At 36.2% G+C, this 26,012-nt stretch overlaps 1 protein-coding gene across 2 annotated transcripts in view; it reads right to left on the bottom strand.

The window, feature by feature from the left end:
• The window catches only part of LOC131938479 (uncharacterized), a 43,551-nt gene that overhangs the window by 2,263 nt on the left and 15,276 nt on the right, over positions 1 to 26,012 (bottom strand). Inside the window, exons 2-4 of one of the 2 annotated variants that reach the window (XM_059296535.1) lie at positions 10,633 to 10,722; positions 10,128 to 10,298; positions 7,729 to 8,963 (exon numbers count right to left, since the gene is read on the bottom strand). In XM_059296535.1, coding sequence (XP_059152518.1) covers positions 8,713 to 8,963; positions 10,128 to 10,298; positions 10,633 to 10,696 — 486 coding nt within the window. In that variant the 5' untranslated portion in view covers positions 10,697 to 10,722 and the 3' untranslated portion in view covers positions 7,729 to 8,712. Of the gene's footprint in view, positions 1 to 86; positions 258 to 1,417; positions 1,504 to 7,728; positions 8,964 to 10,127; positions 10,299 to 10,632; positions 10,723 to 26,012 lie in introns of those variants that run through there. The other variant, XM_059296536.1, reaches the window with a different exon arrangement.

Below are 26,012 nucleotides of genomic sequence, written 5' to 3'. Positions count from 1 at the left end.
ATAGCTTTGAAAACTTTTTTAATTGCGATAAATGAATTCACATTGAAAAATTCAATAAAGTTATTTAAAATCTGGAGCTATCTCACCATCTTCTGCGACCATTTTAATGCATTGAGTAGCGGGGAACTCTCCAACCCGCCCTCTACGAGAGGCCCAGCAGTCGTCCCGGTAAAACTTGCCAGTGTTGTTGAATGTGTCCTCACAATCTGGTTCGTTGTGGTTGATTGACGTGCACACAAAACAACCAATCGCATCAACTGAGGAACACATTTAGAAAGATTTTATTAACTAGGCTACATAGTTGGGGTCATCCACAAATGACGTCACGGTTTTTGGACGATTTTTACCTCCCCCTCCCCTCCGTCACACGTCGTCACAAAAAGCCAGACCCCCTCCTAAAATGACGTCACACCTCAGCCTACAACCCCCCCCCCCACTCAAAATTGCAGTTGAATTTTTTTTAAACATCGATATTTTTCTAAACTCTTGTCTGAACTCTGTCAAAATAGAGTATTTTAATCAATTCCTATTACAATTTATTAAAACAGTTTTCTAAATAGCGAAATAACGTCTAAAATTCGTTTTGTAACATTTCTTTTTTATAATGCAAAAGAATTTATTTTCTACTTTTTAGTGCATTATTACATACAAGCTTGTTATTAAAACGTTTTTTATGAATTTTTTTTTTATAATGCAAAAGTGTGACGTCGCAACATCTGAACCCCCCCCCTCCCCCTCATCACACACCGTCACAAAATTACGGACTCCACTCCCCCCTACGAGTGTGACGTCATTTATAGACGACCACCTAGACATTAATAACATTTTTAAAAAAGCAGGATCGTCTAATTTTTTGCCGAATGTTAAATTAGCTTAACGATTATGCCAAAGCAACTGTTACTGTAAAGTAAAACGTAATGAAATAAAAGGGCCTAAATGGTTAAGACAAGAAATATCTGAAGTGCGGATTGAAAATCGCATTCAAACTTTTCCCAGTGGCATGTTGACCTTTCGAGCCTGGGGTAGATGAAGCAGAGATAAATGTTCTCTGACATCTATAAAGGGATGGTGTGGTCAGCCCAGTCGTCTTTACTTTCCTAAACGTGAGTCAGGTACCCACCAAAGCTGGGTAGACTCGAACTCGGAATCCAAACTCGAGAACATCGGGTTAGCAGTCGTGCACTCTACCATTTCGACCATGCTATACCATGTGTGTGTGTATGAGAGTTTCTGTGTGTGTTTGTGTGTTTAGACAGGAAGCATAAATAAATAAAACTCACCATTTATAGTAGTAAGAGCTAGCACCAAGCACACTATAGCAATACTGAGGGAGATTTCGGCCATGTTATACCATGTGTGTGTGTGTGAGTGTGTGTGTGTGTGTGTTTAGACAGGAACCATACATAAATAAACTCACCATTTATAGTAGCAAGAGCGAGCACCAAACACACTATAGCAATACTGAGAGAGATCTCTGCCATGTTTACATTGTCATAATTCGACCTAGTGAGTAGACAGTAAAATACAATAGGACTTTTTATCTTGTGTTATGTAACAGTAGGGTAGACAGGATTAGTCATAGTCATAGTGTACATTTATTCTCCTTATACATACATATAATATAATATAATATAATATAATATAATATAATACAATACAATACAATACAATACAATACAATACAATACAATACAATACAATACAATACAATACAATACAATACAATACAATACAATACAATATAATATAATATAATATAATATAATATAATATAATATAATATAATATAATATAATATAATATAATATAATATAATATAATATATATATATATATATATATATATATATATATATATATATATATATATATATAGTGGCGTAGCGAGGTCGGGTGTCACCCGGTGCGGCACTTAATAGTGTCACCCCCCCCCCCCAGAGGCGTTGCGACCCTTCCCGGGGACAAACTTTCCAGTTTTCGATTTGCACCCCCCCCTCAAACTTTCGATATGCACCCCCCCCTCAAGTTTTCGATTTTGCACCCCCCCCCTCAAGTTTTCGATTTGCATCCCCCTCAAGTTTTTCTATATATATTTTGCTATTTTTTGCCTTGGTGTCACCCCCCTAAATGGTGTCACCCGGTGCGGTCCGCACCCCCCGCCCCCCCCCCCCCCTCGCTACGCCCCTGTATATATATATATATGTAACCAATGAAGTTAACACTTTTGTCTTCTACTCAATGGTAGGTTCGATCTTTTATTGTGGTACCAGCAAAACCAAATAAAATCAACAACTAAAACTGAACACTTGAAAACTAAAACGAATTCCCAACAGACCTCAAAAGTCTGTAAAGAAATAAACAATAAATAAAGGTTAATCATCACAATCATCTAGTCTTTCACTTCTCGTAACTTACCCTAGTTACATATATATATATATATATATATATATATATATATATATATATATATATATATATATATATATATATATATATATATATATATATATATATATATATATATATGTATATGTGTATGCTTAGGCCTATATTTTAACACGTATGCCTACATAATTACACAAGTATGCTTTATATACCTATATGTATATGCCTGTATAATAAACCTAGTAAAGACCCTACTAAATAGCACTTTTAAGAATGTAAAGTATTATTTTTTAAGTTATTCAAAACTTTAAATCATAACCAGAAAGTGATAAGAGTTTATTATCATTGAAAACCTAATCTAAGACCATTTAAATGCTAGAGGTCAATTGGGGAGGGGCTGGGGGGGGGGAGGGGTTCTAGGCCTAGCCTCTCCAATAACCCCCTCCCTATGCCGCTGAGTCAGTATTAAGTCACTCTTCACTCTGTATGACATAACTTTCCTGCAGAACATACTTCACAAAAGTTTAATCTACAGATACAAACATACAGATGCAATATATACTGATATGAGCATTTTATCAACGAATTAAAAACGCAAACAACAACAGGTACTGTGTCGGAAAAAATACACACCGCACTGGAAAATTGCTGACAAAAAACCGCACAATCAAACAGTCAAACACAATACACGGATAAATACAAAGACGGACAAACATATGATTTCACTTAAAATTAAAACTGGCTTACGCAAACTGAAATTGCTCAAACAAATAATTGATAACCTACGCACACAGAGAAAGCTGCTCACAAAAGCACATGCTAAACTCATTCAATTGTTTTTAGTTTTTAAAATAGTTAATATCAGTAAAAGAGAATATATTTCTGTCTGGTTTTATTTTTCTTAAAGATATTTCTAATATAGTTATGGCGTGCAGTTTTCTCTATTATGGGGGGGGGGGGGGGGGGGGATGGGTCATCTATAAATGACCTCTATAAATGACGTCACGCTCTTAGGAATGGAAGTAGTGAGAGTAGTCCTGACTTACGTGACGCTATGTAAGGGGGTAGGGGTGGGAGTGTACAGAAAATTAGAAGACAGACTTTGACATTTTAGAAATAATGTTAGGAACTGAAACAAACAGATATTTAGTGTTTTTAAACTTTTGTGTACATGCCTCGTATTTTTGTGTATATGCCTCGTATTTTTGTGTACATGTTTCGTATGCACGACTCCTATGATTCCAAATAATTAAACGTCGATGGTGTGCATTTTATAACAAATGCAGTAGGGACCATTTTAATTTTTTGTGTACGCCTTACTTTAAAACTTCCGTGTAATAAACTATTTAAAAATGTAACTGCATTAACTACAAAATATTGTTTAAAACACCAAAAAGCTTGAGCTACTTTGTACCAAAGGAACATTAACTGCATTGATCTTTTAGCAAAAGTAATAAAACGTCTGCGTATTATTTCAAGACAATAACACAATTACGCCTAGACACTAATTAAGATTTTTAATGTGGTGCTCATTTAACTAACACGAATTGCAACAATATCAATGAAAACACAGGTTGAATGTCAGAAGCCATGAAGGTCTGTGTAAACAGTGGCTGTAGCAAGATTCAATTGGGTAGTTTTATACATGATATATTTAAAATTCATTTGGGTAGTCTTATAAATGACATTTAAGATTCATTTGGGTAGTCTTATAAATGACATTTAAGTCCTATAGGCGGCTTAGGCCTAACTTTTATTTATAATAATTAATATACAAATAAACCGCGGTGCTAGAAAATGTTATGTAGACATACAGACACACAAACATACTTACCAAAGCATGCCAGAACACACCTACGTCTATTAGGCTCAGACGTTGTTCAGATAGACTATTGCACATTTTTATAATAAAGATAAAATGCATCTCATAAATTTCTTAAGCGCATTTTTCTGTGTGTATTTTTTTGGTCTGTATGCGCATTTCTCCGTGTGCAGAATTTTATATTGGAGCATAGATCTAAGAGCATATATTTTAAATGTATTTTTCTGTTTTCGCATTTTTTTTCATTTTCATTTTATTTTCTGTTTTCGAAATGTCCATTGCATAATATTTGAGCTTTTTATTTTTTACAATGAGCACCTCCCTTGGGAACTGCGTTTAGCACGAACACAATCCGTTATAATCTATCTTGTAGGAATTTCTTAAGTATTACTTCATTTTTGATTGTTCTGACATTTTGTCACGATGCGTGATGAGGTGGAAAATCTTTAAAAAGCATGACATCAGTTATGTAAGACCGAAGATCTCTAGCTTTCATGTTTGATATATTTTGATTACAATTATATCAAGCAATAAAAATGATCACTTTCTGAATCATTATCGTGCATTTCTGTTTTTTTTTCTCCTCAGAGAGGGAAGCAATAGCTCTTAAACCAGTATATATTCCATCTATCGTGACACGCTTTTAAAAAAATAAATGCATAAAGCAGATGATTGAGAGTAGCCGCCGTTGAATGGGGAATAGTTATGTAGGGGAAAAACGATGGATTACATTTTAAAATTGTAAGCATATAATCACAAAATGCTCACCCGAAATTGTAACTCATAACATTACTTAATACTTCTTTTATTGCTTAAAAAGCATGCAGTTTTTCTTTCAATTTCAGCAATTTTTTTCGGCATTTTAATTAAACACTTTTTAATAATTAAAATAATTTAATACACATATTATATTGATTGATGGGCAGTTTAATTATTAGTCACTCATCATCATCTTACTAATATAAAATATTAAAATAAAAAGCATTCAGAATGCATAAGCAATAAAAAAAAAAACCCACTGTAAATTTTAGTAATAACAATTTAATTTTGAAATGAAATATTTTCATTAAAACAAATTCTTAAAATAAAATTAAATTCAGATGTAAATTTGAAATAATAAAATAATATTTTGTTACATTTTTAAAAGCCCAATGAAGTAAGATAATAATTTTAGTTTCAGGTCTTTCAAATACAGATTTAAATCTTTTGCTCTAACACTGAACCAACTGTGGCGTAAAATAATTATCTGAAAGCGATTTCATTTTTGAATAACATGTTATTGTGGTAAATTGTTTTTGACTATTACATATTAAAAATAATTTCTTATCAGAATAATTTTTATCTTTTAAGTGAATGTAATAAAGCACACTGATGTCAGATGGTTTCATTATTAAATTACATTAATATACAAAATCTAATCTAGTGTAACTAATTTCAAAGACCAAGACAAAAACAACTACACTACAAGGTTCATATTTCTACTGTTATAATTATACAAAGTAGTTTTAAAATGTAATTTAAAAATAATTAAAAAGCACCACTATAGATAAAAATTTAATCATCAGTAATCCAACATAAATTTTGTTGGACTGTTTTTTAAATAGTGAGTCTTTAAAAATAAAGTATAATAAAAACTAAAATCTTTACAACTTCTTTTGTCAAGATCAGATAAGGTAATTATTTTAATTTTTTTTCCCACACAACTGTTTAGCATGAAACGATTTAATATTTATTGTACGACATGAATTTGATGCATAGAAGTTTAATGTAGCTAGTTCATCAAATTGATAATTTTTAAGTATTTAAGTCTTTAAGTCTAAACTAATTTTTTTTGGCCTTCTTTTTTTTTAAATAAAAAGTTTCTTATTTCAAATAATACTTAATTTCAAATTTCACTTGGTTCAATGCATTGAATAAACTATTTGTATTAATATAATTGAATACATTAATTAGTATCACATAAAAATATCACACATACTATCATTATTCATAAACAATGTAAACTTTACCAAAATGTTGATGAAAATAAGAGTATTTTTATTTTACAGATCTACAACTAACATGAAATCTTGAATGCTCAACATTCGAAGAAAATTATGAAAAATTGCCACTGAAGTACAAGTAATATATACTTAAACAATATATAGATACATAAATTTATATATTAAAACAATTTCTGCTTATTACAAAGCATTTTAGTCCACTAATTTAAAATGGATAAGTCAACATTATCAATAAATACATGTGCTTAATATAAATAACTACAAAATTAATTAATTAACTTAAATTATGCAATAACCGGATGAAAATATTTAATGTAAAATATACCCATATATCTACGGAGAATAAATGTAAACAAGTAAAAACGTTACCAAATGTTTACTTGAATACTAAAGCACTCACACCACAGGTTTTCAAGCTACAGCACAGTAAACATTGCTGTTTTATCAACAGCACTATCATACACAGCTGTTTGATCAGCTGCAATGTAGTCATGCATTCCTATCTGACAAACTGCAACTCAGTCTCACATCAGTGATTTATGTGTTACAACACAGTCAGTCATCAGTGATTTATGAATTACAACTGTCACACATCAGTGCTTTATGGATTACAACACTATCATTTGGTGCTGTTATCAATGTTATACGTACAATCACATAGCATTTTTTCACAGCACTGTATCTGACGAGAGGTTTAAAACTGCTCTAAAAATTCGTTTGTTAAACAGCAGAATTGATTTTGTAATTTTTGTCGACAAAAAACCCCAAAAAACAAAAACAAAGTTTTTTTCCCTCATACTTTTTGTTACCAGCAGTAATTGCTAACTACCACAATTAATGGCATCTTCTTATTTTATTTATCAGTCATTTGTGAGGGGTTTAGCTGTATGCTCTTAATAAATAGTTTCAGTAAAGAGGTTTTACTGTTGTACACTTTATTACAATAAACAATTTTAAGTGAATGAAAGCTAGGATTTAAAAAAATGTTAAAATTTGAAAAAGTATTTGTGAAAGGGTAAACAAAATTTATGCATCTAATTGTATTTTGTTTAAAATAATATTGAAATTAAAAAAAAAAGTTTTTAACTGATTGCAAGTAGTTTAAAAGTTTTATAAATTTCCAACAAAATATTTATTTTAAATATAAATGAGACTACTACATTTATTTTTCTAAATTGAGCAAAATTTACAGGATTGAAGAAATACCATTTTAATTCTTTCTAAATACTTATCATGATTTTCTCAGCAATTATATGTCAATGTTTGCAAAACACACACATGTAAATTAACAATACAAATTTAAGTATGTAAGTAGATGTTTTTACACATCTGTATTAAAATAAGATGATTGTTTCTCCAAACAATTTGATAAAAATAAGATGATTGTTTCTCCAAACAATTTGATAAAAATAAGATGATTGTTTCTCCAAACAATTTGATAAAAATAAGATGATTGTTTCTCCAAACAATTTGATAAAAATAAGATGATTGTTTCTCCAATAAGTTAAAAATAAGATGATTGTTTCTCCAAACAATTTGATAAAAATAAGATGATTTTTTCTCCAAACAATTTGATAAAAATAAGATGATTGTTTCTCCAAACAATTTGATAAAAATAAGATGATTGTTTCTCCAATTAGATAAAAATAAGATGATTGTTTCTCCAAACAATTTGATAAAAATAAGATGATTTTTTCTCCAAACAATTTGATAAAAATAAGATGATTTTTTCTCCAAACAATTTGATAAAAATAAGATGAATGTTTCTCCAATTAGATAAAAATAAGATGATTGTTTCTCCAAACAATTTGATGGTGTTCAGTGAGCACAGCTCTAACATCACACATACATCATTTTAATTAATGATCATAATTATCTAGATTAGAAGTTTTAATTAATGATCATAATTATCTAGATTAGAAGTTTTACTCAAATGCAGATACTAATTTAACTTCTAAGTAGCATTATTTATTGCAAATACACTTGTTCCTGATGTAATCAATGTAACATTTGCCTTAAGACCATAAAATTATCCTGGGCCTTCTATTTTTAATATAAAGCATGTTTTCTAATGTAATAGAATTATCTGTTGTTCTCACTTAAAAGCCCCTTTTTGTTAATCTAGTAAAATACCCTGTTTCCAAGTGTTAGGTCTTAAAAATAACTCTCTGTCTGGTGCTTCACAATGTACATAAAAGTATGAGCAAAGCAGCATCACATTACTAAACATTAAGCAGGTAAAAAACATTGTAGGCCTTCTACCAGAGGAAAAAATGTTTTATTTTGAATTATTGGTATGTCACAATGACCACTACGGTTGTAATGGGTTGTCTAACCTAATAGAAAAATCCTTAACTAGATTTAAAACACTTGTGAAAAATCACAAAGGTTTGATCTGTTTGCGATTTTTAGCTGGCCAATGACATACCAAGTCCGCAAGATTCCGTTTACCAAATGACAAAACAAGTCTACAAGATTGCCTTCACCCAATGACACACAAACTCTACAAGATTCCCTGGAGAAAACAGCAAATGACAGCAGCAATGAGAGCTAGGATGGAAGAAAACTGGGCTCTGTTTCCATGGTTACATGCGTCTTTATCACAGCTTAGTATACAGCCTCTCATTGTGTGCTTGCCAAATTTGATAATCTTCATCCATCCACAGTGGCTCTGTCTTCCAATCTCCGTCTCGGAGTTGGTTCCACCATCATCCACCACACAGTTCCGCACCACAGTAGTCACTTTCCTTTGTTCTGTTTTTTTATGATGTCAAACAAGATATTTCTTTTAAGTGATTTACAGATTCGATTGATAGGGTTTAACAAATAAAAAAACCCAGGTGTTTATCTAACTGCCTTGTGCAGTATTTGTAATGAGGTAGGCTAGCATTTTTTAATAACATAAAGTCCAGCAAAATCTTTAAAAAATTGTTATGATTAAAGGTCAAATGAATGATTTAATTAGTTAATATAAAAATAATCATTGCATATGTCTTATTAAAACAATTTGATTTATCAGAATTCTTATTTTTAATTAGCCAATTACGATTAAATAAAGTTAATTAAAATTATTGATTGTTTTCCATTTAATTTTACTTCCGTAGAAAATTTAATGTTGGTACTATCTAAAATTCAGATTTTGACACTCAAATTTTGATCTAGATCTATTATAATTTATCAGTGTTTTTAAAAAAAGTTGTATTGAATAAGTTGTCCTAAAAAGCCCTTACTCAGACCGAAGAAAGCCATTTAACAATAAAATATTTTTATCTGGTATAGATCTACATCTACATTTTATTCTTCACACACTAAAGCTATAGATCTGGGACTAAACATTCTAAGTTTCTTGATTTATATTCATATATATTCAAACTTTAAATTTCAAAGATTAGATTCAGTAATTTTTTGTATTAGATTGTATTTTCTATTTAGATCTAGAATCTCTATAATTTTGCATTTATTTTAAATACACTAGATTTTTTGTATTTATTTTCTTCTCAATTTGATTTGTCACTTCTATTAGTTAGCCACCCGTTTAATATTTTAATGCATTAATTAATATTTTTAACAAAAATGTATGAATTTACATTCAGATCTTGACTCAATTTACATTTAAAAGATTCCGAGAACTCTGATAAAAATCTGGAGTTATCTTACCATCAATGGAAAACATTTAATGCACTGTGTCCCAGGGAACAAGTTATCTTACCATCGATGGAAAACATTTAATGCACTGTGTCCCAGGGAACAAGTTATCTTACCATCGATGGAAAACATTTTAATGCACTGTGTCCCAGGGAACAAGTTATCTTACCATCGATGGAAAACATTTAATGCACTGTGTCCCAGGGAACAAGTTATCTTACCATCGATGGAAAACATTTAATGCACTGTGTCCCAGGGAACAAGTTATCTTACCATCGATGGAAAACATTTTAATGCACTGTGTCCCAGGGAACATCCCCACTCTGTCCCTCCGTGTGGCCCAGCAGTCGGCCTGGTAAAACTTGCCAGTGTTGTTGAAAGTGTCCTCACAATCTGGGTTGTCATGGTTGATTGACGTACACACAAAACAACCAATCGCATCAACTGGAAATATTATTAGAAAAATATGACATTTCTTTAATAGACAAACCTAATTCAATTTTGATATTATCTTTGCATTTTGTAAACATTTGCAATAAATCCCATATATTTTAATTTTGAAAAAGATTGTATTAATTTTAGTAAGAAATTTTGTATCATCTTAATTTAAATTGAAAAAAAAAAGTTTGGTTGATGGCTAAATGATGGTTGGCCTATATTGATGTAAAATATATGTATATTATGAGAATAAAGAGCTATTTTGTAGTCTGAAATTTGTGCTTAATATTTTCTGAGTTCTATGTTTGACAAGACATTAAGAAATGTAGTAAAAACTTACCATTAATGATGGCCAGAGTTAATGTCAAGCCCACTATAGCAATATTGAGTGAGATGTCTGCCATAGTGTTTTACATTGTCACTGCTCAACCTGGTAGGTGTGGTAAGTAAACAAACAAAAAAACTGTAGAACTACAGTAGATCCAGGAAGAAAATGAGTAAACGCTGGGCTAGTTTCAGTGGCGTAGACAGAATTTTGTGTTGGAGGTGTTTAACTAAACTTTCACACACTCATAGTCATAGGCTACATATATATATATATATATACACATATATATATATATATATATATATATACATACATGCATATATATATATATATATATATATATATATATATATATATATATATATATATATATATATATATATATATATATATATATGACCTGTTTATATTTTATAACGATTTTAAGAATCGTAAAATTGTGGTTAAATGTCATTTGAAACTGAAAGCAGGAATAACAACAAGAGTGCGCCATTGCCAATGGCAGTAATTTAATGCGAGAGTTGTCATTTTGTGGTTCCCTGGAAGGAAGGGAGGGGGCTAGAGACAGCCTCCAACACGCACCCACCTACGCCACTGGTAGCCTACGCATCAAGACATTGGACACTAATTTAAAAAGCAATCTCTGAACCATTCGAGATTTCATTTGAAAAGATCATTTTCAAACTATGATATTTATTAACACTTGAATTTCTTTAATACATTCATAGAAGCTTCAAGTTTAAAGATTAATAAATATGATTTGATCAATGAAGTTTAGAAATAACATTTTATTTTTAAAAATAGTCTATTTTCTGACGGAGCTTTATAAATATTATAGGCCTACTTATGTATCAATTACTGTAAAAGCCTTAATCTTCACTAATGCAATTATGTGATGGATAAAACAGGCCAAAACATTATTTAAAACCGAGATTATTTGGCCAAGGTTTTGATGATATTAGTTATGCTATTGAGAATTAACTAAACACAAAAAAAGTACTCTGTTATCCTTTTAGCCAGGATTCTCTTCTAATATGCAGTAATCGACTACGTCGGTGTGCGCAAATACAGTAATTTTACGATTTCTTGAAATAAGCGTAACCGAATACCTTGAGTGATTTCATGTCTAAACTTTCAGTGGACACGACTAATACCAGGACATTTCCGTGATACGAGCTTTCCATTATTCGGGCCAGTAGGTTTCATGGTCCTATCGATTATTTAAACCTATTAACTTATTGTGATGTGATTGAAAGAGCTCTCGTCATGAGGAAATCATATTTTAATGTTGCTGTTTTATAACATTTTTTTCGTTTTGTATTTTTTTAATGATTAATGTCATTTATGTTAGTTTTTGTTTTGTTTTGATGATACAAAACTGGTCTTAGACATTAAAAGGCACTTTCATGTATCAAATGTACAACAGTTCCAGTAATACTGAGCCCTACAATAAGTATACATAAAATCGACAACGTCGATGTTCATCAATTGCAGCAACAATTTAAAGAATATCAGCACATTGTGCAGTTAGGCTTTAGTTGTGTTACAATACCTGCTCACCTGCCCCAACAGCCGTGGGAACAGTGCACTTGCCACAATATTTGTGTCAATATATGTCCATATATATATATATATATATATATATATATATATATATATATATATATATATATATATATATATATATATATCCACCAACCTGCCCACACCAACCTGCCCACAATATCCACCAACCTGCCCACAATATCCACCAACCTGCCCACAATATCCACCAACCTACCCACAATATCCACCATCCTGCCCACAATATCCACCAACCTGCCCACACCAACCTGCCCACAATATCCACCATCCTGCCCACAATATCCATCAACCTGCCCACACCAACCTGCCCACAATATCCATCAACCTGCCCACAATATCCACCAACCTGCCCACAATATCCATCAACCTGCCCACAATATCCACCAACCTGCCCACAATATCCACCAACCTGCCCACAATATCCACCAACCTGCCCACAATAACCTGCCCACAATATCCACCATCCTGCCCACAATATCCACCAACCTGCCCACAATATCCACCAACCTACCCACAATATCCACCATCCTGCCCACAATATCCACCAACCTGCCCACACCAACCTGCCCACAATATCCACCATCCTGCCCACAATATCTACCAACCTGCCCACAATATCCACCAACCTACCCACAATATCCACCATCCTGCCCACAATATCCACCATCCTGCCCACAATATCCACCAACCTGCCCACAATATCCACCAACCTGCCCACACCAACCTGCCCACAATATCCGCCAACCTGCCCACACCAACCTGCCCACAATATCCACCAACCTGCCCACAATATCCACCAACCTGCCCACACCAACCTGCCCACAATATCCGCCAACCTGCCCACACCAACCTGCCCACAATATCCACCAACCTGCCCACAATATCCACCAACCTGCCCACAATATCCACCAACCTGCCCACACCAACCTGCCCACAATATCCATCAACCTGCGCACAATAACCTGCCCACAATATCCACCATCCTGCCCACAATATCCACCAACCTGCCCACAATATCCACCAACCTGCGCACAATATCCACCAACCTGCCCACAATATCCACCAACCTGCCCACAATATCCACCAACCTGCCCACACCAACCTGCCCACAATATCCACCAACCTGCCCACACCAACCTGCCCACAATATCCATCAACCTGCGCACAATAACCTGCCCACAATATCCACCATCCTGCCCACAATATCCACCATCCTGCCCATAATACCCACCAACCTGCCCACACCAACCTGCCCACAATATCCATCAACCTGCGCACACCAACCTGCCCACAATATCCACCAACCTGCCCACAATATCCATCAACCTGCCCACACCAACCTGCCCACAATATCCATCAACCTGCGCACACCAACCTGCCCACAATATCCACCAACCTGCCCACAATATCCATCAACCTGCCCACACCAACCTGCCCACAATATCCACCAACCTGCCCACACCAACCTGCCCACAATATCCATCAACCTGCGCACACCAACCTGCCCACAATATCCATCAACCTGCGCACACCAACCTGCCCACAATATCCATCAACCTGCGCACACCAACCTGCCCACAATATCCATCAACCTGCCCACACCAACCTGCCCACAATATCCACCAACCTGCCCACAATATCCACCAACCTGCCCACAATATCCATCAACCTGCGCACACCAACCTGCCCACAATATCCATCAACCTGCCCATAATATCCACCAACCTGCCTACAATATCCACCAACCTGCCCACAATATCCATCAACCTGCGCACACCAACCTGCCCACAATATCCATCAACCTGCCCACACCAACCTGCCTACAATATCCACCAACCTGCCCACAATATCCACCAACCTGCCCATACTAACCTGCCCACAATATCCAATTAACTCCCCACACCAACCTGCCCACACCAACCTTTCCACACCAACCTTCCCACACCAACCGTCCCACAAATGTCCTCACACAACATCTGACCGTGTGAGCTAGATGACAAGAAATATGATCCTGTCATTAGCTCTCCCCACCAGCCGAGTATTGATTAGTTTCCCACAGTTCAATAACAGGTACCACAAAGGTGGTGCAATAACTGTTACAACAGGTTTTTTACCTTGTGGTGCAGTAACAACTACCACAACTGTTTAACAACTACCACAAGTGTAACAGTTACGGCAAGTGTGGTTCAGTAACAGTTACCACTATCCTGGTGCAACAATAGCTACCACGAGTGACGTTCGAGCAAGGAGTGAGTAGTGTAGATTGATCGGTCTTCGCTTATTGATCCGCCACTTGTGCTCCCCCCACCCCTACCCCCAGCCCCAATACTAAACAGCCTTTACGTGACAAAGTTAATAACAAACGTCAATCATTTCGTTTTGTATTTCTCGTCGGTACCGTTGTCCTCGCTATTGTTAACTGAAAAGTGCCACACACTTTGATCACATCAACATCCTATGTAGACTTTGCCTCCAGTTAACATAATTTAATCACCGTGTATACGCGCTGATATATAAATGATATATAAGAATGTTGTATTTAGGCGCATATAAAACTAAAAGATATTCAAATACTGGGTGGAGGCAAACATCTATTTTGAAAATAAAGTCACAAGTGATAAAGATAGTTTTAAAGAGGTAAAAACAGCAAACAATTGGTATGCTAAGGAGTATAACTATGGAAATAAAGAGATAAGCTAAGTACCAGTTTTCGTATATAAAATGTGTTTAGTTTTCTCATGTGTAACTCTGAACTTTGGTAAACCACAACAGTCATTGAGATGGAACTCGAACGTTTCAAGAACACGTACTTCCACCTTCATCTTCTTCTTCTTCTTCGTTCTTAATTTTTAGTGTTGAAGGTGATCGAGATTTATCTGCCATTGGGTTTTGAACACGAAACTTTGTTCGAATTTATCAAACATGAACTTTTTGCCGACTTGACCACGCCTCCAACACAATTAAGCGGTACGTGTCAACTGGTTATGCGCAATTGAGGCCATTGACTCCGATTTCAGCCTGCTTTTCTTTTTTGGATTTGCTTCCATAGCCTTTGTCCAACCAAGAACAAACTACAAGGCAGCAGTTGTTTAATTTTGGAGTTGTCTCTCCTAGAAGAGTGGCTGTCCCCAGCTAACGAGCCTCATCTGCCCGAGGGTTCGAACTCGAGACTTTTCGGTTTAGCAACCATGAGCTTTACCGACTCGACCACGCCGACCCCTGTACTTCCACCTAATAATAAGAATCTTCTGGGTAAATACGATATCAAACGTGGACTTTATACTATATCAAACGTCGATTTATACTATATCAAACGTGGAATTTATACTATATCAAACGTGGAGTTGATACTATATCAAACGTGGAGTTAATACTATATCAAACGTGGAGTTAATACTATATCAAACGTGGAGTTGATACTATATCAAACGTGGAGTTAATACTATATCAAACGTGGAGTTGATACTATATCAAACGTGGAGTTGATACTATATCAAACGTCGATTTTATAATATATCCAACGAGGAGTTAAAAAAACACTTATTTCCTCTCTACCCAGAGTTATCCGACACATCAGACAGTGAAGGCTCGCTCGTGAGCCAAAAAAAAAAGAAGACATATTGGCTTGAACTGCTCTCAGATGGACACAACGGGGCAAGAGAAAACAAGGGGGAGGGGGGAGGAACATGGAGAAATAGTTGAAAGAGGGTGGCTTAACAATCCAACGGACACGATATATAGCTAGATACAGGAATAAATGGCGTTCACTTGTTAATGCCTCGTGATGTTAATTGTAGATGATAATGGTAATGCTGATGATTGATGCTGTTGGTGGTAATGATAGATGATGGTGGTGATGATGAGATGATGGTGGTGATGTTAGCTGATGGTGGTGATGGCGAGAGATGATTGTGATGCTGATGAATGGTGATAGTGGTGATGATGAAAGATGATGTTGATGATAAAAGATGATTGTGAAGTTGATGAGAGATGACGATGGTGATGTCGAGAGATGATGGTGATGCTGATGAGATATGATGGTGATGTGGTTGAGAGATGACGGTCGATGATGATGAGTTACTGGTGGATGGAACATGTGAGATTGTGTAGTACATTTTAGTTTCCTATACTGCAATTTAATTAATTTTAACGAGAGAGATTTCAGTATACACCGGACAGTGGGATGTATCCCTGTCTGTCATGGTGACGGAAAGTTGTGAGTGACAGGGTTTCAGTCCAGGAAGGTGGGGAGAGGGGGTGGGGGTGTGCGGGGCGTCTCCAATAGCTATTGACCCTTAACAAGATAAACACCGTTAAACACATAGCTTTTGTGATACAAACAAGTGTATGGTTTTCGTGATCATAACCGGTTCTCAATGGTATTGCTACCCTGGCAACTTCCGGCTAGTATGATAACAAGTCCTTCACAACGACAATGTAAATTTGAAAAATAAATAGTTCCCCTTTAGACCTCTCGATATCTAGACGAAAAGAGTTCATATGTTACTTGACATTGGTAGATGAAGGGATGGTGTGGTCAACACAATACCCGATCGCTGCCCCACCCTCACGTGAGTCAGGTGCCCATCAGGGACGTCCTGCAGTCTCGAGTCCAGTGCCGAGATTCGAACTCTATACCCACGGGCTAGCAGTCGAGTACTCTACCCTTTCAACCTCGCTGTCCAAAACAAGATTTGACACGGGACTTAATCAGGACTGGCTCAAGCATATGGTAGATAACGTGACGTTAACGACTACGTTTATTTCAATCAAGTGATAAGGTTTCATGCTCTGATACTTCCTGGCCATTGATCTGCGCATTACGAAACACAGGAAGTCACGTGTCAGACCGGAAGTGTAAGACGACCTTTTGTCCTTGCACTAGGCCTGTCCCGCTAGCTCGTGAAGCGGTGGGTGTAAAGTGGCATTGATCCAGCTAGCCTCTCTCTCCACCTCAGCTACATATGTCATTGATCCAGCTAGCCCCTCTCTCCACCTCAGCCAGATTTGTCATTAACCCAGCTAGCCTCTCTCTCCACCTCAGCCACATTTCTACTGGTTTTTTTTTCCACCTCAGATAGGTTTTTTTTAAATGATGGCTTTTTTCAGTAGTCCAGCTAGTTTTCTGATAGCGTTTATTTTAGTCCATCAAATTTCCGATGTTTTTTTTTTCGAAGTCCGTCTAATTTTCTGGTAGCGTTTTAGTCTACCCCGTTTTCTGATACCTTTTTGTTTTAGTCAAGCTAGTTTTTTGATACCATCCAGCTAAATTTTAGAGTGGGTCTTTTTTCGTAACCAGCTTATTTCCTGATAGCATTTATTTTAGTCCAGCTAATTTTCTGATAGCGTTTTGCTTTAGTCCGGCTAATTTTCCGAGGGTGTTCTTTTTAGATCAGCTAGTTCTCGAATATCGTTTTATTTTAGTCGTGCTAGTTCTCATGGAGTTTTTCTCTCCGCCACAAGTATTCTTCTCACTTGTGGTTTAATGAGCTGTTAAGATTGTATTTAAAAAGTGGTGTAGCAACCTTTTCTCCCAGAAGTCTGAGCTAGAAGTCTTGTTATCGTGTGCCATATTAAAGTGAGGATGGGGAGTAGGGTGGGGAGTAGGGTGGGGAGAGGAGGGAGCTGCTTGAGCTTTAGCTGAAAGGTAGTAGGTGACTTCATTCTTATTTAGTTTGTAGCGCTAGGTGTTGTTTCGTTGATATGAAAAACTCCAGCCTTTAAGTCAATTCATATAATCCGTCTTAGATATTAATGTGTATTCTTTACAAGGGTTTGTACATAAAACAGGCTCGTAGGAAGACGTATTTGAAAAAAAAGTTTATTAATCATGGCTGATAGTATTAATTTGTCAGTGGCAGAAAGTTATAAAGTCATTACATGTCATACAAGACACACACACACACGCACGCACGCATGCATGCACTTACAAAAACACATACAATTTACATACAATTTACAGAATTTTGTCAATTTCGCCCAATTGCATAGACAATTTCCTGTAAAGTTGTGTCGATGACGTCCAATTTTATTAACAATCGTCTAAATTTCCTGTAAAATTGTGTCAAATAATGTCCAACTTTATTGACCATCGTCTAAATTTTCTCTAAAACAGTGTCGATACCGACCAAATTGAGCTAACGATTCACCGAACAAATATCGAGAGGTATCGATACATTTCGTGTTGCATCGATACACTTGGCTTATATTGGAAACGGTCTGAACTAATCTGGAGCCCCATCGATTCTAATCAAGAGTTTGTAGGCGACAGAGAAAAAAAAAGGCCAATGTCAAACAAAAATTAATGACAACTGGAAATTCAATTTCCGTGCCCAGTTTGCCATTTTGGTATCGGTCAGACATCTACAGGGTATCGATATTTCTAGAAGTGGGTGTGGATGGTTAAAGCATTGGAAAAATGGAAAATGGAAAATAATTAATTATTCGATGTGTAGGGGACGCCGGGGTCGGGTGCGAGAGAGCAAGATTGCTGACCTAGAAGTCCCGAGTTCTGCGACCCCCTGAAGTCGCAGCTTGTTAGCTGGACACAACAGCTCATCTAGGAGAGAAAACTTGGGTGGGGAAAGTCTACGAGAAAAAGCTGGCTACAGTTGAAGTCAACGGACAAATGGCACATACAATTGTCAAACACAACACATAATTACGTTGGAGGAAATCCTCTACAATAATAAAAAAAAAAAACAACAAAAAAAAAAAAACAAGAAAAAAAAACATAAAAAATTCGATGTGCAGCCACAAATTTAAAAGGGGTCGAGAAATCAAAATCTTGTTTCTGTTCACGTAATTTATTATACGGCTTCACACTAAATCTAGAAACAAACGCGGGCAGAATAAGCTACGGTTGGAAATTTTTGGTGTCTGATCTTCTACAAACGCCCCAGGATATGAAGATATTTCGAAATATATTTTTAGAGTAGTTAAAATCAGAGTTTCTTCCAGGCATAAATGAAATTTATATAGAAAATGTATACTTCTAACAGAGTCTACCGCTTCCCCGAAAATTTCAAGTGCCCCCCCCCCCCCCCCCCCCTGGAGAAAAAAGTCTGGAAGAAACACTTGTTAACATCAGTGGCCGACACCAGATGGGTTTACTGGAAAATTTTCTTTTATAGCTAACCTCAACCAGAGGCCGATTCAAGATGGTTTGTCTGACTAATGTTCTTCTATAGCTAACCTCAACCAGAGGCCGATTCAAGATGGTTTTTCTGACTAATGTTCTTCTATAGCTAACCTCAACCAGAGGCCGATTCAAGATGGTTTGTCTGACTAATGTTCTTCTATAGCTAACCTCAACCAGAGGCCGATTCAAGATGGTTTGTCTGACTAATGTTCTTCTATAGCTAACCTCAACCAGAGGCCGATTCAAGATGGTTTGTCTGACTTATGTTCTTTTATAGCTAACCTCAACCAGAGGCCGATTCAAGATGGTTTGTCTGACTAATGTTCTTTTATAGCTAACCTCAACCAGAGGCCGATTCAAGATGGTTTGTCTGACTAATGTTCTTCTATAGCTAACCTCAACCAGAGGCCGATTCAAGATGGTTTGTCTGACTAATGTTCTTTTATAGCTAACCTCAACCAGAGGCCGATTCAAGGTGGTTTTTCTGACTAATGTTCTTCTATAGCTAACCTCAACCAGAGGCCGATTTAAAATGGTTTGTCTGACTAATGTTCTTCTATAGCTAACATCAACCAGAGGCCGATTTAAAATGGTTTGTCTGACTAATGTTCTTCTATAGCTAACATCAACCAGAGGCCGATTTAAAATGGTTTGTCTGACTAATGTTCTTCTATTGCTAACCTCAACTAGAGGCCGATTCAAGATGGTTTTTCTGACTAATGTTCTTTTATAGCTAACCTCAACCAGAGGCCGATTCAAGATGGTTTTTCTGACTAATGTTCTTTTATAGCTAACATCAACCAGAGGCCGATTCAAGATGGTTTGTCTGACTAATGTTCTTCTATAGCTAACATTAACCAGAGGCCGATTTAAAATGGTTTGTCTGACTAATGTTCTTCTATAGCTAACATCAACCAGAGGCCGATTTAAAATGGTTTGTCTGACTAATGTTCTTCTATAGCTAACCTCAACCAGAGGCCGATTCAAGATGGTTTTTCTGACTAATGTTCTTTTATAGCTAACCTCAACCAGAGGCCGATTCAAGATGGTTTTTCTGACTAATGTTCTTTTATAGCTAACCTCAACCAGAGGCCGATTCAAAATGGTTTTTCTGACTAATGTTCTTCTATAGCTAACATCAACCAGAGGCCGATTTAAAATGGTTTGTCTGACTAATGTTCTTCTATAGCTAACATCAACCAGAGGCCGATTCAAGATGGTTTTTCTGACTAATGTTCTTCTATAGCTAACATTAACCAGAGACCGATTCAAGATGGTTTGTCTGACTAATGTTCTGTGCTAGCTAGCGGAGTGACGGCTACGGAAATTGACGTGTGATGTTTTTTCCTTACAAAGACATGAATACCACTGATTAGGGTGGTCTGACTAGAGAAGGTGTGTGGGAGGGGGGGAAGACTGGTTGCTCTCATAGTTGACAGTACATTACCGTTTCCACTATAGTTACAAATTGTGAGATACGTGTCTAGTTCACCATTTGAATGTAGGTATGGTTACTCTGCAGTAGCATATCGGTAGCGATTTCACAGTTTTAACACAGCTTTGGTTACTTTTTAGTGATAGATGCCCGTTCTCTATCTATTTGACGTCTTTAATATAGGTAGGACCTAGGTTAATTTTTGGGTAGCCTTTGCTGCAATGGATGCGAGTGAGTTGAAGAGAATCATTCCATGTTGTTGACATGGAATAAAAATGTGCTTTTTTTATTTAGACCGTAAAAATAATTAAAAAAAAACTTAAGCCTAAAATTAATTTAGAAATGTTATATTTTTAGAATTAATGCTTTAAAAGTTGCAAATCCAGAGAACTTGAAAATAATTTGTTGAGTTTATGGCTACATTTCTATTTATTTTAATCAGGCCCAAGTTATAACCGGATGTTTCACTTTCGTAAGACACATATTGATTGGCTGTACAGGAACTCCGTGATCGATAATTATTTGTTTACAAAAAATTGTATATAAAGTTTTTAAATAACAATGCAAATTTAAACCCCATGGCCTAGTTTTTTTTTTAGCTTACAATGTGTAAAATAAAATGTATGGCAGCCTATCGAATAGCAGGATGCCATTGTTTATGTCGGAATATGTTGCCATTACACGTGAAAACCAAATAGTTTTTGCTTTTTAAATTTTTTATTTAGTTACCGAAAGTATTAAAAACATCAAATACATCCAATCTTTAGTAAAGTCCGAAAAAAACTAGACAGGCAGGATTTTATAACCATATTAATTGTAACTAGGCCGTGCATGATTTTTAAATTAATTTATGGGCCTCTCAAATACCTTTGAGACTTTTCTCGCTCGCGTCCTTTGACAGTACCTACATTATTTTTTTAATACTTTATATCGGTACTAGAGTTTACTAGAGTCTATTGTTTTCGTTATTATACATTGCAACTTTGCCGTATCATTTATCTCTGTGTTGTTATTAATATTTAGCTGGCCGTGTCAGGTGTCATAGGTTTGTTTTATCTAATTACATTGAGATATCGGTAGCCACTTTACGTGTCAGCTCTCCTTACGCTCAATCAAACGAACAATACAAGCCGCCATCTTGAAATATTTATATGAAAACTTGCGGCGTGTTACAAAAGATACGAGACAAATATTCTTTCTTTAAACATTGCTAGCGTGAAACAATGTTAGCGTGAAACAATGCTAGCGTGAAATAATGTAACAGCTACCAGCTTGACTGTTGGGGCGCTGATGTTAGTCTGTTGGTACAGAATTCAGGTGATCAAAATGGTTGATAAAAGTAGAGGCGGTGCTTATCTTCGCTGAATTATTGATGTGAAATGGGCAACTGTGTTTCGGTGCTTGGGTTCATTGTTTATGGTGTGATTTGCTTTTAGAGAAATTGAATTTTGTGGAAGAGGTAGATGGAATAGGTCTATAGCAACACTTGTGGAAAGGTTTTAGCAGTTTGCAGTGGAATCGATTACACGTAGACCCACTAAACACAAGAGCGATTACACAGAACACTGGTGGAGCAAGCGTATTCAAGGCGTTATAGAATCTAGTGACCGGTTTACTCAAGTCTTAAATTCGTTTCTATGTTCGATCAATTTGAACTTTAAAAAAAATGTTTATCTGCTAAAGTGTTAAAGGATTGGATGATTAGAACAGTGTTTACGATCGTGTAGGGTTGGCATTCATCGTTCCATGCACGGTGCAGACCTTTGGGAATTCCCGCAGTTGAAGACAAAGCAAGGAGAGAATGCATTAGGGAACAGCGAACATGATTACACAGGGGAAAGCAACGATGGATCAAATTTTTAATTAAAAAAAGATGAGTTACAAAATGCTCACCCCGAATTTCAATTAAAAAAAAATGTTAGTTTTTTTTATTGCTTAGATCTACATAGCACGCAATTTTATTACAATTTTTCCTAGCATTTTTACTTTCTCGTATATACGAAGTATAGAGAAAGTCTTGTAATCGTGCAAAAAAATAAAAATAAAAAAAAATTCGAGATTTTTGCAAATCTCAATGTTTTAGGGCTCCCTGAGTCGGAAATACGTAGTTTTGCAATCTTGTCCGTATGTCTGTGTGTGTGTGTATGTGTGTCTGTGTGTGTGTGTAAACACGATAACTTGAGTACCGTTACAGCTAGGTTGATGCAATTTCAGATATAAGTATTATATTATATCGTAGATCCGTAGCAACTTTGAGCGATTTCCAATAACCGGAAGTGGAACTTTTTCTACTTTGAATTTTTCAAAAGCCTATAACTTGAGTACTATTTCACATAGATAAATGAAATTTCACATGTAAGTAAAAGATCTAATTCTCTGCCTTCTGTCTTCTTCTACGTTCTTAATTTTTAGTGTTGGAAGGGATCGAGCCTTATCTGCCAGAGAGTTTGAACTCTACTTTTTCGAATTTATCAACCATGAGCTTTCTTGCCGACTCGACCACGCTTCCATCAGAATTAAGAATACGTGTCAACTGGTTATGCGCCATTGAGGCCATTGACTCCGATTACAGCCTGCTTTTCTTTTTGGATTTGCTCCCATAGCCTTTGTCCAACCAAGAACAAACTACAAGACAGCAGTTGTTTGATTTTGGAGTTGTCTCTCCTAGAAGAGTGGCTGTCCCCAGCTAACGAACTTCATCTGCCCGAGAGTTTCGAGCTTGAGACTTATCGGCTTAGCAACCATGAGCTTTACCGACTCGACCACGCCGTCCCCTTGCCTTCTGTCAAATTTTGAGTAATTTCCGTTGACAGGAAGTAGTAAGTTACGCTATTTCCGATTTCTCAAAAAACGCATGTGAATTTATAAAGTACTAATAATATTCCGCACTATTATACACATTTTGTTTGGCGTTCACTTGGTGGGCAGTTTTTTTTCTATGAGATTCTATTATATTTTAAAAAGTTTAAGTAATTAAAAATGGATTAAAGATATTGTCTATATCCCGAGTTACCATTCCCCTTATATATGAATATTTGAATATTCGAGAAAGTTTAGGGGAGATCACTCCCGGTTTATTTTACTCTATTGCTTAGCTCTATTTTTGGTGCCAAATTTACAATCAGTTTCACATCTGCCTCCTAAGATACATTCTAAACGTATTCACTGATGCCTTTGTTTCACCGTCTAAAAATCAATATCAGAAAACTATTTATGGCTTCTACAACTATTTTTGGCGTACCGGTATAGGCACAGCGAGGAAGCCATTTCAAACATACAGGCTGCAACAACATCAACTTCAAGATTTCTACTAGGGGTCGTCTATCATCACACACCTGGGGGTGGGGCGGGGGGGGGGGGGGTAGTTAGTTATGACGATGTTTAACAAGGGGACGAGAGTTTAGAAAATGTGATGACACAATATGTTGGAAACCAATTTTAGCCGTTATTTCGCGTTTTGTTGTAAATTGTGATACAAATTAAACGACTTAAGCCATGTTGACTATGCTATATGTGAATAGTTAGGAAGAAATGGTTGTTTATAAAAAAAATATTTTACACTGGAGGGGCAGGAGGCGATATGACTTTTTGTGACGATTTGTGAGTACGGGGAAGGGGGGGGGGGGGTTAAACTATTTTAAAAATTGCCATCGTCTATAGATGTCCCATTAATGGATTTTTATAGATATCCCATTATTATAGTTTATAAATATCCCATTATTAGAGTATCTGTATAACAGTTAAATGAGAATAAACTAACATCAGAATACAAGCTGGAAAGGCACATGTCATTAGTGAGGAAGATGACATTAAATGTCATTAGCGTGGAGTGTGACTTTAACATGTCATTAGTGTGGAGTGTGACATTAACATGTCATTAGTGTGGAGGATGACATTAAATGTCATTAGTGTGAGTGTAACATTAACATGTCATTATGGAGTGTGATATTTACATGTCATCAGTGTGGATGATGACATTAAATGTCATTAGTGTGGAGGAAAACATCAAATAAATCATCTACTTTTTTGCAACAGTTCGTTTTTTTTCCCTTAAATCGATAACAGAACACAGCAAAGTGTCAAACAGAGATAACACAACAGTTTTTACAGGCAAGTTAGATCAGTTTGAAAGACCTTGATGCTGGACATTTTTTTATGCGTAGGATGATTTTCTGTATGCATAACCGTTCAGTTATGATTTTCTATTTGTGTGTAATGACGATTCTCTGTAAGCATGTAATTATTCAACTGTAATTTTCTGTATATATTTAAACGTAGCTTACATTTGTAATTTTCTCATTGAGTAACCGCTCATTAGGGTCTTGTATGGTGAGGCCTGTAGATGGTATGTAAGGGTTCCTCCTGTTAATTGCTGCAGTGATTGCATTTAAAATCCACAGAAAAAAATTATATAACAAGATAAAGTAGGGATAGATCGGCAAGAAACGTTCACATCCAATCGATGATAGAATGAAGTAATTTCCTTGTTTAATTAGCCACGAAGACGTTACATAATATTTGATATGGCTTGTATATAGGGATTTATAGATAGAAACTTTCTGGTCTGTTAGTAATGCGATGGGATGTGAAAGTATTGAGGGAGAAAAGAGGGGAGGGCTGGTGGGGGCTAATTATTGAGTGGGAGGGGACGGCTGATGGAGGCTAGTAATTAAAAGGGAGGGAGGTGGGGTAGGGGAGGGCTGGTAGTGTCTAGTTATTGAGGTGGGGTAGGGGAGGGCTGGTAGTGTCTAGTTATTGAGGTGGGGTAGGGGAGGGCTGGTAGTGTCTAGTTAGTGAGGTGGGGTAGGGGAGGGCTGGTAGTGTATAGTTATTACAGGGGGGAGGGCTGGTAGTGTCTAGTTAGTGATGTGGGGTAGGGGAGGGCTGGTAGTGTCTAGTTATTGAGGTGGGGTAGGGGAGGGCTGGTAGTGTATAGTTATTACAGGGGGGAGGGCTGGTAGTGTCTAGTTATTACAGGGGGAGGGCTGGTAGTGTCTAGTTATTGAGGTGGGGTAGGGGAGGGCTGGTAGTGTCTAGTTATTGAGGTGGGGTAGGGGAGGGCTGGTAGTGTCTAGTTATTGAGGTGGGGTAGGGGAGGGCTGGTAGTGTCTAGTTAGTGAGGTGGGGTAGGGGAGGGCTGGTAGTGTATAGTTATTACAGGGGGGAGGGCTGGTAGTGTCTAGTTAGTGAGGTGGGGTAGGGGAGGGCTGGTAGTGTATAGTTATTACAGGG

The sequence above is a fragment of the Physella acuta genome, unplaced genomic scaffold (assembly GCF_028476545.2).
Source record: "Physella acuta isolate Inbredline_101_S28 unplaced genomic scaffold, ASM2847654v3 ptg000245l, whole genome shotgun sequence".
In the NCBI taxonomy this organism is placed as follows: domain Eukaryota; kingdom Metazoa; phylum Mollusca; class Gastropoda; family Physidae; genus Physella; species Physella acuta.
Note: the sequence above shows the minus strand (reverse complement) of the source record. Positions and strands in the feature narration are given on the sequence as shown.